The 15,675-nt window shown below is 52.7% G+C and overlaps 1 protein-coding gene across 2 annotated transcripts; it reads left to right on the top strand.

Moving 5' to 3' along the window:
- Positions 1–171: 171 nt before the first annotated feature.
- On the top strand, positions 172–14,838 carry GGT6 (gamma-glutamyltransferase 6). Of its 2 annotated transcripts, none has more exons than XM_010815938.4 (4): positions 172–12,084; positions 12,684–12,886; positions 12,976–13,093; positions 13,987–14,131. In XM_010815938.4, exons 1-4 carry the CDS (start codon positions 11,951–11,953, stop codon positions 14,129–14,131), a joined length of 600 nt encoding a protein of 199 aa, XP_010814240.2. In that variant the 5' UTR covers positions 172–11,950.
- Positions 14,839–15,675: the final 837 nt, after the last annotated feature.

Raw genomic sequence — 15,675 nt, 5'->3', positions numbered from 1 at the left:
TAGGCTCTTCTTATACTATCATAGGACCTCAGGCCTGGGGGAAGGGTCCGAGGCATCTTAGTTCAGATTTATTTCAGTTGAGGAGCTGGGCTGGCTCCCCTGTTCAGACCATGCCCATCTTACTCAGGAGAAGGTGAATATTTCTCCTGGCTCTCAAGATTCCTTTTCCCTGGAAAATAAGATGGTGATTGCTGACTGAGGTCCCTGGTTGGTCTGCAGGATGCATGTTCAGGTCATATGGAACTGAGAGGAGAGGGGAGTGGCGCAACCCTGGGTGAGGAGTCCCCTTCAGACTTACTGACACCTGTGGGCATCTCTCTGGGCCTCTTCCTCCCGCCCCCGCCTTCCTCCAGGTGGTTCAGTGGTTAAGAATCTGCCTTCCAACGCAGGAGACAAGGGTTCAATCCCTGGTCAAGGAACTAAGATTCCCACATGCTGCTGCTGCTAAGTCACTTCAGTCGTGTCCGACTCTGTGCGACTCCATAGATGGCAGCCCACCAGGCCCCACCGTCCCTGGGATTCTCCAGGCAAGAACACTGGAGTGGGTTGCCATTTCTTCCTCCAATGCATGAAAGTGAAAAGTGAAAGTGAAGTCGCCCAGTCATGTCCGACTCTTAGCGACCCTATGGACTGCAGCCTACCAGGCTCCTCCATCCATGGGGTTTTCCAGGCAAGAGTACTGGAGTGGGTGGCCATTGCCTTCTCGGCCCACATGCTGAGGGGCAACTAAGCCTGAGCTCAGCTGAAACTGAGATCAGCTGATAGACTAGGACCTGGGACCCTCTAATGGAATGCTTGCACCTGGACATCTCCCCCAGCAACAGAATACAAAGAAAACTAACCTCATGCACAAAAAGGCCGCAGGCCAACTGCCATTCCTGAGGTGCTGGGAGCAAAAACAGGGTACTGAACGTGATCCTTGCACAGGGGCACCACCGAGTGGCCTGGGCAGACCCCCTGAGTCAGCCCTCTGACCCAACGCACAGACCCGCCCCTGTTGTTAGCCCATTTAAGGAACTAGCTCCTGCATGCCCCCTCGGGGAGGAGTAAGGACACCTGGGGCTTGTTTTCACTCCCTGCTGCTGTAGTTCGAGTCAGAGTCCCAGTAAAGCCTTGCCTGAATATCTTGTCTGGCTCCTTATTGATTTCTATCAGCTAAAGAGTCCAAGAACCTGTGTCAGTAACAAAATGAAGAGGAAGGCTAGGATCCAAGGGGCCCTTCTGCTCTTAGGAAGTTAAGGGTTGAGGAGTGGGTGAGCCAGGTGGCTGCTTTCTGGGCTCATGGTCTTACCAACTCGGGTCCTTGGGCTCTTTAGTCAACAGAAATTGATGATCAGATGAGAAATTCAAGCAAGGTTTATTGGGATTTGGGCTGTGGCACAAGGCAGCAAAAACAAGTCCCAAGCAAGGCCGAGCTGGTTTCAGCTAGAGGGCACTAGGCAGGTGTTCAGATCCCAGGAAACTTAGTCTCAAGACTGTCAGTCTGGGAAGGAGGGAGAGAAGTAAAGAGATAAGCTTTTCCAGCAGGCCTTCCTGAAGGTGCACAGTTACCTAACTGACCTAACAAGACCAGGGTTCTTGACCTTCCCCAATCAATCCCTCAGCTGGTAAAGAACCCGCCTGCCAATGCAGGAGTAGGTGCAAAGAGACGTGGGTTCGATCCCTGGGTAAGGAAGATGCCCTGGAGAAGGCAACCCACTCCAGGTTTCTTGCTTGGGAAATCCCATCGACAGAGGAGCCTAGCGGGTCACAGTCCGTGGAGTCACAAGGAGTTGGATACGACTGAGCACGCATACCCAGCAATCAACAGAAATTGGCCCCAGAGGCCAAACAAGAAATTCAGGCAAGGCTTTATTGGGGTCTCTGCTGCAGCAGGGGGGGCAAAGACAAACAAGCTCGCTTCCAAAGGTGGAGGGGACAGCAAACTGTTCCTCCTGTTGGGTGAGGGTAGGGGTGTCCCCAGGTCGGGCTGGAGGGGTGGCTCAGGAGTTTTGCCAACCCCTTAGGAGGTGATGCATGCAGTGGACATGTTCAGTATCCTGCTTTTGCTCCAGGCTCTTCAAAAGTGGCAGTTGGGTTTGGGTTTCCATTCTCTGGTCTCTTTTTTTTAATCTTTTGTCCAGAATTTGTCCCAGCTGCACATGCAACGCAGTTATTTTTAGTCCCATATGGTTTCTTTGTATCTTGTTGCCCCAGAAGAGGTGTGTCCAGGCGCAAGCACTGAAGCAAAGGATCCCAGGTCCCAGTCTGTCCCAGCACCGCCACGTGAAAAGTGTTTCCGGCTTTTATTTTCTCTGATGAATGTGAATAGAGTGTGAGTTTGCTGTTGGTTTTCTGACTAGTTAGTAATCATTTGTACTATTTTATTGTTAATGCTCAAGTAACAGTAAAAGAAAAAAAATTACGTTCTTACACAGATTCAAGTCAGTGGCTAAGGGTTTGCGTTCTGGAGCGACACAGACGTCAGTCAGCTCAAGTTCTCCAAGCATACCTGCCTCCCAGGGCCCATGGAGATTGGGTGAGATAACCCCTGGGCAGGGGCTCCATACAGAGCCTGTCCGGGGAGCAGCAGGCAGAGAAGGGAAGGAGCCCGGATAGTCTGGGAGCTCTGGGGCTTGGTGGCTGCTTTGGATATACAGGACGGGGTAGGGTCCGGGGGGAAGGAGCCGAGGATGGCTCTCTGGTTTCTGGCGGTGCGTAGCAGGGTGAATCCTGGCACCTTCTGCCGAGAGGGATGTGGGAGGAGGAGGGTAGGGGAGGGGAGGGAAGGTGATGAGCTCACACGTTGAGAATGAGGACCTTGTGGTCGAGAGAAAAATCCACCTGTGGCCAGAAGCTGGGAGACCCCCTGGAGAAAGGCGGTGGTGGTGGACGCCAAGGAAGGCAGCAGAGCTGGAAGAGCTCAAAGAAGCGGTCCGGGCCTGAGTCCCAGCAAGCCCCAGCACTTCCCGGATCAGTGAAGAACCAGGCCAACAAGGAGACCTCTTACAGAACATCCGAGGGGCTGAAGGAAGCCAGGAAAGCATAGCGTCACGGATGCTGAAGTCAGATAAACAGAATGTTTCAAGGTGGTCAGAGGGTCAAACACTCCAGGGTCAGCTAAGAAAGGAAAGGCATCATCTAGATTTGGCAGTTAGGCAACCACTAATGACACTTTGCCAAAGGCAATTTCAATAGGACATTGGAGAAAGAAGAAGTGTAGATGCTGAGTTTTCAGAGATGCTTATCTTATCTCAGAATGTGCTAAGAAAAGAACATTGGGATTTCCCTGGCGATCCAGTGGTTGGGACTGCTTGCTTCCCCTGCAGGGGGCATGGGTTCGATTCCTGATCAGGGAACTAAGATCCCATAGGCTGAATGGTGCAACTTAAAAAAGTTTTTAAACCACTGTTAACCACTGTTCTCTGCTGGTATATATTCTGCCTCAAGGAGCAAGAAGCTGAGAGGTGGGACAGAAATAAGGAAGCCTCTCCACGTGAGCCTACAGTCAACATCGTAAGATGCCATGTTAATCTCTCTCATCTTGGCCCGTGTCCTTAAAAAATCAGTGTGTCCTGGAAGGCATAAACCCTGCAGCCGTGAATGCAGACTTTGAAAAGTGTCTAGTCCAACTCAATCATTGTGTATCCAGGAAAACTGAGAAGGGACAGAGTGCCAGACCCAAATAATGAACTCCCATCCATACCTATGGTTGTGTTTACCTTTACACATAAATTACATCATTACATAATTATCACGGAGCACCAGATACTGGCCTCGTTTGAGCCTCATTGAACTGTGGCCTCAGCACGTTCTGAAAATCCCAGAAGCAGCCAATGTCTTTATGAACTATTTATTTCTCATTGCATTCCTTAAATCATGATTGGCACTGAAGTGTACCATCTCAATTAGGTACGAAGCCTCATTAATGGGAGTTAGTGTCTCTCAAATTTATTGAGAGAATTAAAATTAAGGAAAGGATGGCATTACATCAACAGAGAGGTTAGCCCATCAGTTACAAGCCAAGTCAAGGAGCACTTGTTTCTCAAGCAGGCACGCACTCTGTTCTCTCAGTCTCCTGATACCATAGTAAAATCCTCTGTATTTGAGGCCTTGTGGTCTATTATTTTGTGAGCAGCGTAGGGCGAAACGTGCTGGGTCTCTGAGAGCTAAGTCCCTGGCAGAAGTAAATCACTCTGTCTGAAAATTTCCTTCTGTTTCTCAGAACCTTCTGGGGAAATCTCAAAGGTTTAGCTACTGGGTGGTGTTATCATTGTTCGTCGCTAAGTCGTGTGTGACTCTGTGACCCTATGAACACCAGGCTTTCCTGTCCTTCACTATCTCCAAGAGCTTGCTCAAACTCATGTCCATTGAGTCAATGATGCCATCCATCTCATCCTTTGTCGCCCCCTTCTCCTCCTGCCCTCAAACTTCCCCACCGTCAGGGTCTTGTCCAATGAGTCAGCTCTTTTCATCAGGTGGCCAAAGTACTGGAGCTTCAGCATCAGCCCTTCCAAGGAATATTCTGGGTTAATTTCCTTTAGAATGGACTGGTTTGATCTCCTTGCTGTCCAGGGGACTCTCAAGAGTCTCCTCTAGCACCACAATTAGCAAGCATCAATTCTTCGGCGCTCAGCCTTCTTTATGGTCCAACTCTAACAATCCATACATGGCTGCTGGAAAAACCATGGCTTTGATTATACGGTTCAGCTAGAACCACCGTGTTTACACCACCCAGCCCTGCTCCTCTCCAATCCCTGGCCCACTTGGGTGGGTCAGGAGTGAGCCCTGCTCCCCAGGAATTTGCACTTGGCACTGGGAGATTTCAGTTCCATCCGGCTGCTCTCTCCGATAGAGGAGATGTAGGCTTTGGAGGGTGAGTGACGGCTGCTGTCTCTCACATGGATGGGAAACAGCCAGTTTGCAACGAGAGGGAAAACAGAAGCTGCTGCACCAAGAGGAAGAAGAGAGAGCTCCCGCAGCGTTCCCACACTTGGCTCCAGGCAGTTTCAGCTAGTACAGGGTTTTAGTTTCTCTCTGTGTGTCTCTATCTCTCTCAACTGTTAACCCCAGAAAACATGGAGCCTTGGCTATATTACCAGCAGGGTGGGTTGAGGAAAGATCTGCTTGCTCCCCTCCTGGAGTGAGAGAGAGAGCGGGGAGGCAGTCACTTGATACTATTAGGCTGTCATATAAAAGGGTTATGGCGGTTCAGCCACTAAGTTGTGTCCGCCTCTTGAGACCCCATGGACTGTAGCCCGCCAGGTTCCTCTGCCCGTGGGATTCTCCAGGCAAGAATACTGGAGTGGATTGCCATTTCCTTCTCCAGGGGATCTTCCCGACCCAGGGATTGGACCCGGGTCTCCAGCATTGCAGGGTGTCTCCTGCTTCCCAGGTAGATTCTTTATGCTATAGATGCCCTTGTATTGTGTTTTGGCCCCTATGGTGTTGACTTCACAGCAGGCTGGGATCTGTTAGCTCGAAAGCCACCACTCCTACCCAGCCCGGAGCCAAACTCAAATTTATACACACCCAGTTGCTTTAGCTATAACCCTAATAAGCATATTTGCAGCCTCTTAGCACCTGCCTGATTTACACACCCTGTAAAACTGCACCCAGCATCTACCGGCCATAGGTAAGACAAACTCCAGAGCTGTAAGAGGCCCCCAGCCCCCGCTGCTCTCTGGAATTCTCTGATCCAGGGACTCATCTAGACACATAAACCCCCTCTCAGAGTCCCTTCTCCCTGGAGAGGCCCCTTGCCCTCTTCTTTCCAGGGGGTGGCCCCAGGAGGGCTCCACCGTGGGGAGCCTGTCCTGACTGCAGTCCTGTCCTGGAGTCCCTCCCATACAGCTCGCTGTGTGTACTGCCATCTAGTGGTCCTGGGTTTTTTTCCTCGATCAACACACATCCACACATCATGTGGGTGGGGAGGAATAATTCTCCAGTAGAAAAAATCTGGGTGCCGTTACGAAGACGAAGACGTAGTAGAGAGAGGAGGCAGCCTAAAACTTGACAGACCCACTACCGGAAGTAACATCAAAGATGATTGAGGCTCTCAGCAGCAGGAGAAGACTGGCACCCACAGGCAACTTGGGACACTTTACAGAGATTAAAGCAGTTCAATCTAGTTAATTACAGAACTAGATGCTGCCAGGAAGGGGACAACAGAGGTGCTTCCTGACTCAGGCCTTCTGATTAGAAATATTCAGAAAACACATTGACCACATAATGACTTCTTACTGGAGCTGAAGTTCCCCAGTTCGATTTCTGGCTCTAAGACGAACTTTTCCCCTATGGAAAGGGGCACACAAGTGGGCTAGGCTCACCCATTCTAATATTGCCTCCTCTGGGTGGCCCAGTGGTAAAGAATCCACCTGACAATGCAGGAAACGCAGGACACGCAGGTTTGATCCCTGGGTCAGAAAGATCCCCTGGAGTAGGAAATAGCAACCCACTCCAGTATTCTTGCCTGGAAGATCCCATGGACAGAGGAGCCTGGCGGCTACAGTCCATGGGGTTGCCGAGTAGGATGTGACTGAGCACATGCACACTATCTATTGAGGCTGTTCCTGACTTGCTCAAAAACCCTTTTTGGTGCCATCTGCAACTGGAATCACTTGGGCTGATTTTTGTAATTTTTTAAATACCAATATTCTGATTATATCCCAGTCATTTTGCAAGGAAAAGCCAATTCTTTCACTCCTACCACACTTCATTGCCTCCAAGTTTATAATTAGAGTCGAATCTCAGTATGTTCCAGGGTCCAATTATAAGGTCATGCATGCATGAATATGCACACTCACGGCAGGTCTGAGCCAGAGATGGTGAGCAGGAAAGTCAGCTAGAGGGGACTGGAAAAAAGCTGGCTGTTGGGCCCATAGCCTTCCCTGCCCCTTTTGTAGGAGCAGCCAGGAGTGCTGGAGGACAACCCACCGTTGGCTGTTTCCAGGCTCCTCACTGCCCTCTCTCAGCAGAAGAGGCACCCAGTGAACGCCTGATAAATACGCCTATTAGTAGAAGAAGCAGTTCTCAAATCTGACCCCCCATTAGACTCTACTAGGGAGCTTTTTTTTTTTTTTTTAAGAATCTCTTTTAAAATTTTCGTTTATTTAACTAGGCTTTGTCTGCACTGGGTCTTTGTTGCTACGCGCAGGCTTTCTCTAGTTCCGGCCAGCTGGGGCTGCGCTCTGGTTGCAGGGCTCAGGCTTCTCATGGAGGCGGAGCGCGAGCTCTCGGAGCACAGGCTTCAGGCATCAGTAGTTGCGGCTCGCGGGCCGGCAGCACGCAGGCTTCAGTGGTTTTGACACTCAGGCCCAGTTGCTCCATGGCATGTGGGATCTTCCCAAACCAGGAAGGAAACCGCAGTCCCCTTCATTGCAAGGTGGACACGCAACCACTGGACCACCAGGGAAGCCCACCTGGGGAGCCTGAAAACCTATCCTGATGACGAGCTCACTTCCAGGGATGCTGACTCCATTGATGTGGGACTGGGGACGGGAAGGGATTAGCACGTTGGTATATATACTTCTTTTCATCACTGGACATTTTTCTAGTTGTAGAAATCCCTGAACTAGCAGGCTAGATCAGACAGAGGTTCTCAACCTTGGCTGTACATTGAAAACACCTGGAAAGCTTTTAAAAACACCTGGGAAGCTTTTAAAACCTGATGAATCGCCAACCTAAAGATTTTGATTTATTGAATTGGCCTGCCTGGGTATTATTTTTAAGCTTACAGGTGATTCTAATGCATAGAACCGTTAGGATGAAGTTGAGAACTATTAGGATAAGAGAATGAAGTCGTCAATATAGTCATTGCAATAACTTTAAATGCAGTATGACTAAAAATATTGAATCACTGTATGGTACACCTGAAACGGATATAATATTGTAAGTCATCTATACTTTAATTTAAAAAATAAATGATGAAGGCATGAGTGAATCTATAGTCCTACACTTCACACTTAGAGGCATCTGGTATGTGTGTGAGTGTGTGCATTTGTGTATGTATAGTTGAAGAAGTAAAGCTTATCCGTATCATTTTAGCACTATAGATTGATGTGGCCTCAATGGTCAGGCCACTCAAGAAGACTCTTCTCTTGTTCTCCATACATCCTCTGCTCGTCTGGTCTCTGCCTCACCTACACCCTAATCACATGACTATCCAGTCCTCTTAATCATAATGTTCTTGCCCCACTGGTTTCCCTGGTTAACTGATGAGCCAACCTGACGTCAATTTCCCCTATAAATGGTAGCCACCTTCTTCCTTGAGTAGTGAAGACTGTTGCCATGTTCTGCCTCCCATCTGGTGTCCACGGTAGGGTGCAGCTCCAGGACTTTGCTTTGGACTTATAAGATTCCCTACCTAAATCACTGATGTTTCTGTTGCCATCTCTGGGTTCTTTCTTTGGTCTCATGGCTGGGCAATTATGAGGCCTGCAGATTGGCAGACTACAGCCCAACAGAGGCCCATAGAACAGAGAGGAAGGGACTCATGTTTTTGTTTTAATTTTCTGGCCTCACTGCACCACATGTGGGATCTTAGTTCCCCAACCAGGGGTTGGACCTATGCCCCCCTGCATTGGGCAGCGAAGTCTTAACCACTGGACCGCCAGAGAAGTCCTAGGAACTGAAGTCTACTGGGTACCAGGCACTGGCCTAAATGCTTTAAATGTACTTCCTTGTCAAATCCTCATGACAATCCTGGGAGGACAGACCCACAGAGGATCCTATTTACAGAAGTAGAGTCAAGACACCCAGAGGTTAAACGACTTGCCTGCAGTCACATAGCCAGGCAGTGGCAGAAACTGGACCAAACTCTGGTTTCCAAAAGCTAGTTCCACTCCCAACTCCCAGGGAAATGATTGGCATCATTTACCCATTGGCCTGACCTCCATTCATCCCCAGAGCCTGTCTGGCATCTACTTGAAGCTTAGCTAATAAGCATCTCTGGGGGTGTGGGCCGTGCTGTCCAGGCCCAGAGCTGTGGAAGTGATAAAGACCACCCAGGAAAGGTCCCCCAGACCCAGTCAGTGGAGTTCTTGGTCCCAAAGAGTTTGCCAGGGCATAGTTCTAAGGACAGAGGAAGATTGGCTGGACAGGCGCCAAAGAATGTCGGCTGGGTGAAGGGAGCCTGTGCCAGCAGCCCAGAGGCCAGGCTGAGGACGGGGCGGTAGATACACAGGGTTCCCAGCTGCCTTTCCTTAGGAAGGAAGGACCCACTTTCATTCTGACCTTACAACCTCCCCACATTGTATTAACAGGAAGTGAAATTATTTTATAAAATGAGCTCAGATCATAATCGTGACCCCCTCACTCAACCCTTGGCAAAATAAAAAGCTGGCCACCCTATGCTGGTATCTCCAGCTGGTTGATGGGTTATTGGTCCAAGAAATCACAAAACCTAGAAACTGAAGGTTTCTCTGGCGGGTTGGGGGTGGAAACCAGCTTGTAGTGGGTAGCAGGGTGTTGGTGGTAGGTAGATAGGAAGTGGCGACAGCAGGTGTATATATTTTTTGTAGATTGGTGTTCATTTCAGGACTGGTGGTGGCAGCATCACCCGGGAGTTCAGAAGGCAAATTTCTGGTCCCTACCTCAGACCTACAAAATCAGAACTTCTGGGAATGGAGCCAGGCAATCAGGATTTAACAAACCCCTATCTGTGCGTACTAAGTCTCTTCAGTCATGTCTGACTCTTTGCGACCCCATGGACTGTAGCCCACCAGGCTCCTCTGTCCATGGGATTCTGCAGGCAAGAATCCTGGAGTAAGTAGCCATGCCCTCCTCCAGGGGATCTTCCCAACCCGGGGATCGAACTCTCGTCTCTCACATCTCCTGCATTGGCAGGCAGGTTCTTCACCTCTAGCGCCACCTGGGAAGTGCTAACTCCCAACACACCAGTTAGAGAACCACTCTACCTGCTCATAAAGAGTCTGAGAGAGAGAGGAGTGGCTGGAGAGTCAAATGAGATGAAAAGATGATTTCTGTGGCTGTGACTCTAGTGTAGAAAATACTCAAGCTTTCTCAAAGCTTTTTGTTGGAATGCAATATACCTCCAGGAAAGTGCACATGTCACATATACAGCTAGATGCACGTTCACCATCATGAACCCAGGTAACCAACTTCAGACGGAGAAACAAGAGCGTCACCAAGCATGCCAGACGCTCCTCTGCCGCCCCCTGCTGACTGGTAGCGGCAGAGGCTGGTTTCACCTGTTCTTGGAATTTACACGTGGAAATTGCTTAGTCGTGTCCGACTCTTTGCAACCCCATGGACTATACAGTCCATGGAATTCTCCACGCCAGAATACTAGAGTGGTTAGTTGGTCCCTTCTCCAGGGGATCTTCCCAACCCAGGGATCAAACCCAGGTCTCCCGCACTGCAGGCAGATTCTTTACCAGCTGAGCCACCAGGGAAGCCCAAAAGACAAGGCGGACAGGCGACCTCCCCCTCCTCCCCTGCCAAGGGTCTTTAAACCACCACACCAGAAACAAATATGGTGTTCTCTTTCTCCTCTGGCTTCTTCCAGTCCTCGTGTGCCTGTAAGATCCATCTATATGATCGCATACAACTGTAGAGCCCTCATTCTCACCACTGCAGAGTACTCCCCTACGTGACCACACCACTCACTCTCCTGATAATGGATGTGTGAGCTTTCAAATATGGGGCTGTTCCAATTCGTGCACTTATGAACATTCTAGTTCGTGACTGTTGGGCACGTACCTAGCAGAGGGAATTTCTGGAGGCTGGACCCTGTTTAAATGTTGAGAAGGAACCCCTAGAGAAGATGTGAAACTACAGGAGAGAAAGGGTCAGTGAGAGAGTGAGCTCCCTGGGGAAGCAAGAGGCAGGAAGTGGGAGGGCTCGGGGCCAGAACCAGGCAGAGAACCGTGAAGGTGGGTTTGTAGTTGGGGGTTGATATGGGCGGGGGTGGGGGGCGGGTCTTTGTGTTAGCTTTGATTTGTTATGTGAAGAAGGACAGGTAGTCTGCTGAGAGTGTATGGCAGACGGTTTGGGGTTTGAGGCCCTCATAGTAGAGCGTGGTTAGGAGAGAGATGACTGGAAAAAGAAAGAGACTGCAGCACTCTTTGGAGTTACATAACTTTGCCAGAAAACATCTCCTTGACGTGAACCCCAGAGTGAAGGAGTCTGGGACACCAGGTTTCCAGGCTGGGGCTCACCAAGAGGTCTATGGCGCCACCTGCTGGACAAGATGTTCATGACATGCCCAGGGAAGTATTGATACCTTCACCACCCAAGCTGCTTCCCCAAATAGGGAAGCCCAGATCCCTGGAGTAGCCTCAGGCTGAGCCTTGACCCCAGTCAGAGACCAGACACCCGCCATACTGGAACCTAGTCACATGCTGAGCCCTGATCCAAGTCAATGTACTGCCGTCCTCTCTCACCCCTGTCCCTAGATTAGAGCCTGAACAGGAGAGATTTAGAGGTTGCACTCCCTAAAGGGGGGCTTCCCCAGTGGCTCAGCTGGTAAAGAATCCACCTGCAATGCAGGAGACCTGGGTTCAATCTCTGGGTTGGGAAGATCCCCTAGAGAAGGGAACAGCTACCCAGTCCAGTATTCTGGCCTGAAGAATTCCATGGACTGTATAGTCCATGACGTCACAGAGTTGGACATAACAGAGTGACTTTCACTTTCTTTCCTCCTAAAGGGAGGGACCACAGATGTCCTGAGTCTCAGGGCCTGTGGCTGTGGCCCCAGGATCAGGGGCCTCCCCTGCATCCCCTGCATCCCCTAAACCAGGTCCCCTGCCACGAGAGCCCCTCAGGCCCTGTGCCGTAATGGGGCAGGCTCACACACAGCCTCCCTGGCCCCGTGCCCTGCCCAGACCTGTTCTAGATTCCACACCACCCTTCCCCAGGGCTCCTCCACCTCCCACCCACCAGCCCGGGCAGAGCCTCCTGAGACTCAGCCTGGAAGACCGGCAGGCAGGAGGGCAGGCACCGTGGGACCATGGAACCCGAAGCAGGGCCTGTGCTCTACCAGAAGCTGCGGGTCTGGGAGCCGAGCCTGGAGTCCGAGGAGGAAGAGGAGGAGATTTCGGAGCAGCTCATTCTGGATGCCTCTGGGCCCCACGACTCCTCTGGGTGAGTTAGGGAGGGGTCTGGGCACCCAGTGACTCAGGCCTGAGGCTGGTAAGTCCCTCCCTCCAGAGCCTCTAAGGAGGGCCAGACAACTCTCTGCTTCGCCAGCCCCAGGAACCTTCTGGTTAAAGGCAGGGACCCCGCCCCCGCCCCAGCTTCAGCCCCAGGCCTGGCCAGTACCAGTCATTCCAAGGTCGTGCGACTGAAGGGACATTTGTACTAAGTCAGCCCTGCTGGCTATTCTGCCAAAGGCTCCCAGCCCCCACCCCCTGGTGCAGGAGGCACCTGCCGGGCAGGTTGGTTCTGGCTACACCTGGCCGGGCTCGGCTCCTGGAGTCTGCCAAGCCCCGCTCAGGCATCCCTCCAGACCGGCTGGACCCTACCTGTCCAACCCCTTCTTCTCCAGAGACCTTCCCCAAGCTCCCTCCTGTCTCCATGTCTCCATTCACAAGGCTGTGTCTTCTGCCAGGAGACCCTCTCTCCTTGGCAAACTTCTCCTCCTGCAAGCAAGACCAAACCTTTTGGGAATTAGTCCCTGGGTTCTCCGGGAGTTCGTGGGTGTCCTCCTGCCTGGCCCTGGCTTAGGACATCACTGTCTGCAGGAACAAGGCTGGCCGTCTGCCCGGGGCCTGGGCCCAACTGGTGGCCACCCTGCTGTTGCTGGCCGTCGGCTTCTCCCTGGCCGTGAGGCAACTCTGCAGCAGTGGTGCCTCTCCAGGAGCCTTGGGCTCTGGGGCCCCTCCAGCCAGCGGGCACTCCCACAGGCCTGGCGTGTACCACCACGGCGCCATCATCAGCCCAGCAGGTCAGTGCGAGGAGTAGTTCAGGGGAAGAAGGGGGGGGCATCACTGGCCCCAGCTCCCCACCTCAAGACAGCCCCCTCTTTCACTGCAGCTGAGTGCTCCCGCCTGGGTCGAGAGCTGTTTGTTGCTGGGGGCAACATCGTGGATGCTGGAGTTGGAGCAGCCTTGTGTCTGGCAGTGGTCCATCCTCACACCACAGGGCTAGGTCAGTAACCCACAACCCCAAGCAGCGACCCCAACCCTGGGCCTCAGCAGTGACCTGGAACTCGGGCAGTCAGAAGCCCTGACCTCAAGGCTGGCTGGTGAGCAGGACCTAGGACTTGGGCAGTAGCCCCACCCCTAGGTTGTGACCCTTGATCCCAGATCAGTGTGATCTCGACCCCAGGCCTGGTTACTGATCCCCGTCTCCAGGCCTGGTCAGTAACTACTAACCACAGGCTAAGTCATTGACCCTTCACCTGGGACTACCGAATGCCCCTGACCCCTGTGTGACCCCTTTGTCTCCTCCCAGGTGCCACGTACTGGGGCCTCTTCCACAATAGCTCCTCGGGCAACTCCACCGCCCTGACATCGGGCCCAGCCCAGACCCTGGCCCCTGGCCTGGGGCTGCCCTCAGCTCTGCCCGCCCTCCACATGCTGCATACTCACTTCGGCCGCCTGCCCTGGCCACACCTGCTGGTGGGCCCCATCTCACTGGCTCAAAAGGGCTTTCTGGTGGACACATCCCTGGCCAGCGCCCTGGCAGCCCAGGACACCAAGGGCCTCTGTCCACTACTTTGCCATGCTAACGGGACACCCCTGGGCCCTGGGACCCAAGTCACCAACACCAAGCTGGCAGCTGTGCTCCACAAGGCCTCACTGGCCCCCACCCCAGACCTCTCCGGGGATGCCCTGCTGAGTCTGCTGGCCGAAGACCTGGGGTTGGAGGGCCCCTCAGTCGGGCCCAGGCCCACCTTGGAGCCAGCCCTGCAGCTACCTTTGCCCCAGGGCATCCTGTTCACCACCCCCAGCCCCTCAGCTGGCCCAGAACTGCTGGAGCTGCTGGAAGCATCTCTACAGTCTGCAGGGCCCAGCCCTGCGCCCTGCCCAGCACTCCCGCAAGCTGCTGCAGCCCCCAGGAGCAGTGTCCTGGCCACCGTGGACAGCAGCGGCTCCGTCCTCCTTCTCACCTCCTCGCTCAACAGCTCCTTCGGCTCTGGACACCTGTCCCCAAGCACCGGGGTTCTACTCAGCAACCTGGTGGCTGAGTCTGCAGCTGGTGCTTGGGCCTGTCCCCTCATCTTTCGTGACATCTCAGATGACACAGAGGTTGATGTGTTGGGGCTGGTGGCTTCAGGGACCCCTGCAGCTGCCAGAGTCATGACTCACGCTCTGCTCAGCCACCTGGCCAGGCCCCAAACCCCAGACCAGCAAGGACCAACAGAGAGCCCCAGAGCTTGTGCCCAGGGGACCCTGCTCCAGGTGGCAGCCCACACGGAGCACGCCCATGTCTCCAGTGTCCCCAGTGGCTGCTGCCCCTTCCAGGGGTTTTAAGGTGGGGCAGTATCTGCAAGGGTGGACAGATAGGGGGTCTCAGGGGTCTGCCCCCTGGAGGCAGGGGCAGACAGCCCAGCAGCAATGGTGTGCATAAAGAGTGTGCGTTCATTATGTGCCCGCCGCTGGCTCACTTCCGGCCTGATATGTTGTCTGGACTTGAGTTCCGGCTCTTTCTTTAACTAAAGAATCTGAGGATAATGAAGAAAGAACACCAGGAACCTGGAGACAGGCTTGAGTTCAGATCCAGCTCTGGGAAGGACAGGTGGAAGAAAGCCATATCCCTGCCGAAGCTCTGGGTCCCTGGGCAGAGCAGGCAGATCCTGGGGGCATGCTGGAACCTCCATGCTCCCCTCCAGGCCACACTCCACTGATCTCCCTCAACCAGGCTGGAAACAAAATAAAGATCAAGTCTCCTGGATGCCATGTGCCACTCTCACTTCTTGGTTAATTTCACATCAGCTGTTGAGGCTTCTGGGCTCCGACCACAGGGAACACAGGAGACTGCCACCCAGGGATGCAGAGCCAGGCTAGTGTCTTTCTGCTCCTCGCTGCTCTACTCCCCTGCCTCCTGGGGCAGCTCACATACAAGGGAAACCAGTTCTCACTTTCTGAAACTGATAAAGCAAGGAAGGGGTTTGAGACAGTGAGTAGGAGGTGTCCCAAGGGGGAACAAAGGGGGCTGGAGCTGGATGTGTGGTTTCAAGGCCGGGTTGGCCCTCACCTCCCCACCTCCAAGAGGGCTGGGTTCTCTCTGAACTACAATCCTCCATAGGTCAGTTCTCAAACCAAGAAACGGGTGGCCGTTAGCACTCCTGCCCCACATTGTAAAATGAATGTATCTCTGATTTACTAGAACTCAGTCCCGCCACCTCCCTCTCGCTGCTGGCCCCCCACCTCCCGGACAAAGAATTCTTCCCCCAGCCCAAATGGTACCACAGTCTACCCACTTATGTTAGCCCCAAGCCTAGCATCCCTCTAGCTTCTGTCACCTCCCACCTGTTCCAGATTAGCTGAAATTTTCTCAGAACTTGGTTCAATCCAGCTGGTATTCCTGCTTCTACCTCTGCTCTCCTTCAATTCATCCTCCACACAGCAGCAGAATAATCTATTAAATGTGTAAATAGGGGAATTCCCTGGGGCTTCCCTGATGGTTCAGTCGGTAAAGAATCTGCCCGCGATGTTCAATCCCCAGGTCGGGAATATCCCGTGGAGAACGAAATGGCAACCCACTCCAGTATTCTTGCCTGGATAATCC

This window comes from Bos taurus, chromosome 19 (genome assembly GCF_002263795.3).
Source record: "Bos taurus isolate L1 Dominette 01449 registration number 42190680 breed Hereford chromosome 19, ARS-UCD2.0, whole genome shotgun sequence".
Classification (NCBI taxonomy): domain Eukaryota; kingdom Metazoa; phylum Chordata; class Mammalia; order Artiodactyla; family Bovidae; genus Bos; species Bos taurus.
This window is presented reverse-complemented; position numbering and strand designations above follow the sequence as displayed.

What these genes read in the sequence shown, in the direction of transcription:
- GGT6 (XM_010815938.4), top strand. Translation starts at nt 11,951, where the DNA reads ATGGAACCCGAAGCAGGGCCTGTGCTCTACCAGAAGCTGCGGGTCTGG. An exon ending in GGGCCCCACGACTCCTCTGG is followed by an intron (nt 12,085 to 12,683) that starts GTGAGTTAGGGA and finishes CACTGTCTGCAG; the next exon opens with GAACAAGGCTGGCCGTCTGC. An exon ending in CACACCACAGGGCTAGGTCA is followed by an intron (nt 13,094 to 13,986) that starts GTAACCCACAAC and finishes CACTCCCGCAAG; the next exon opens with CTGCTGCAGCCCCCAGGAGC.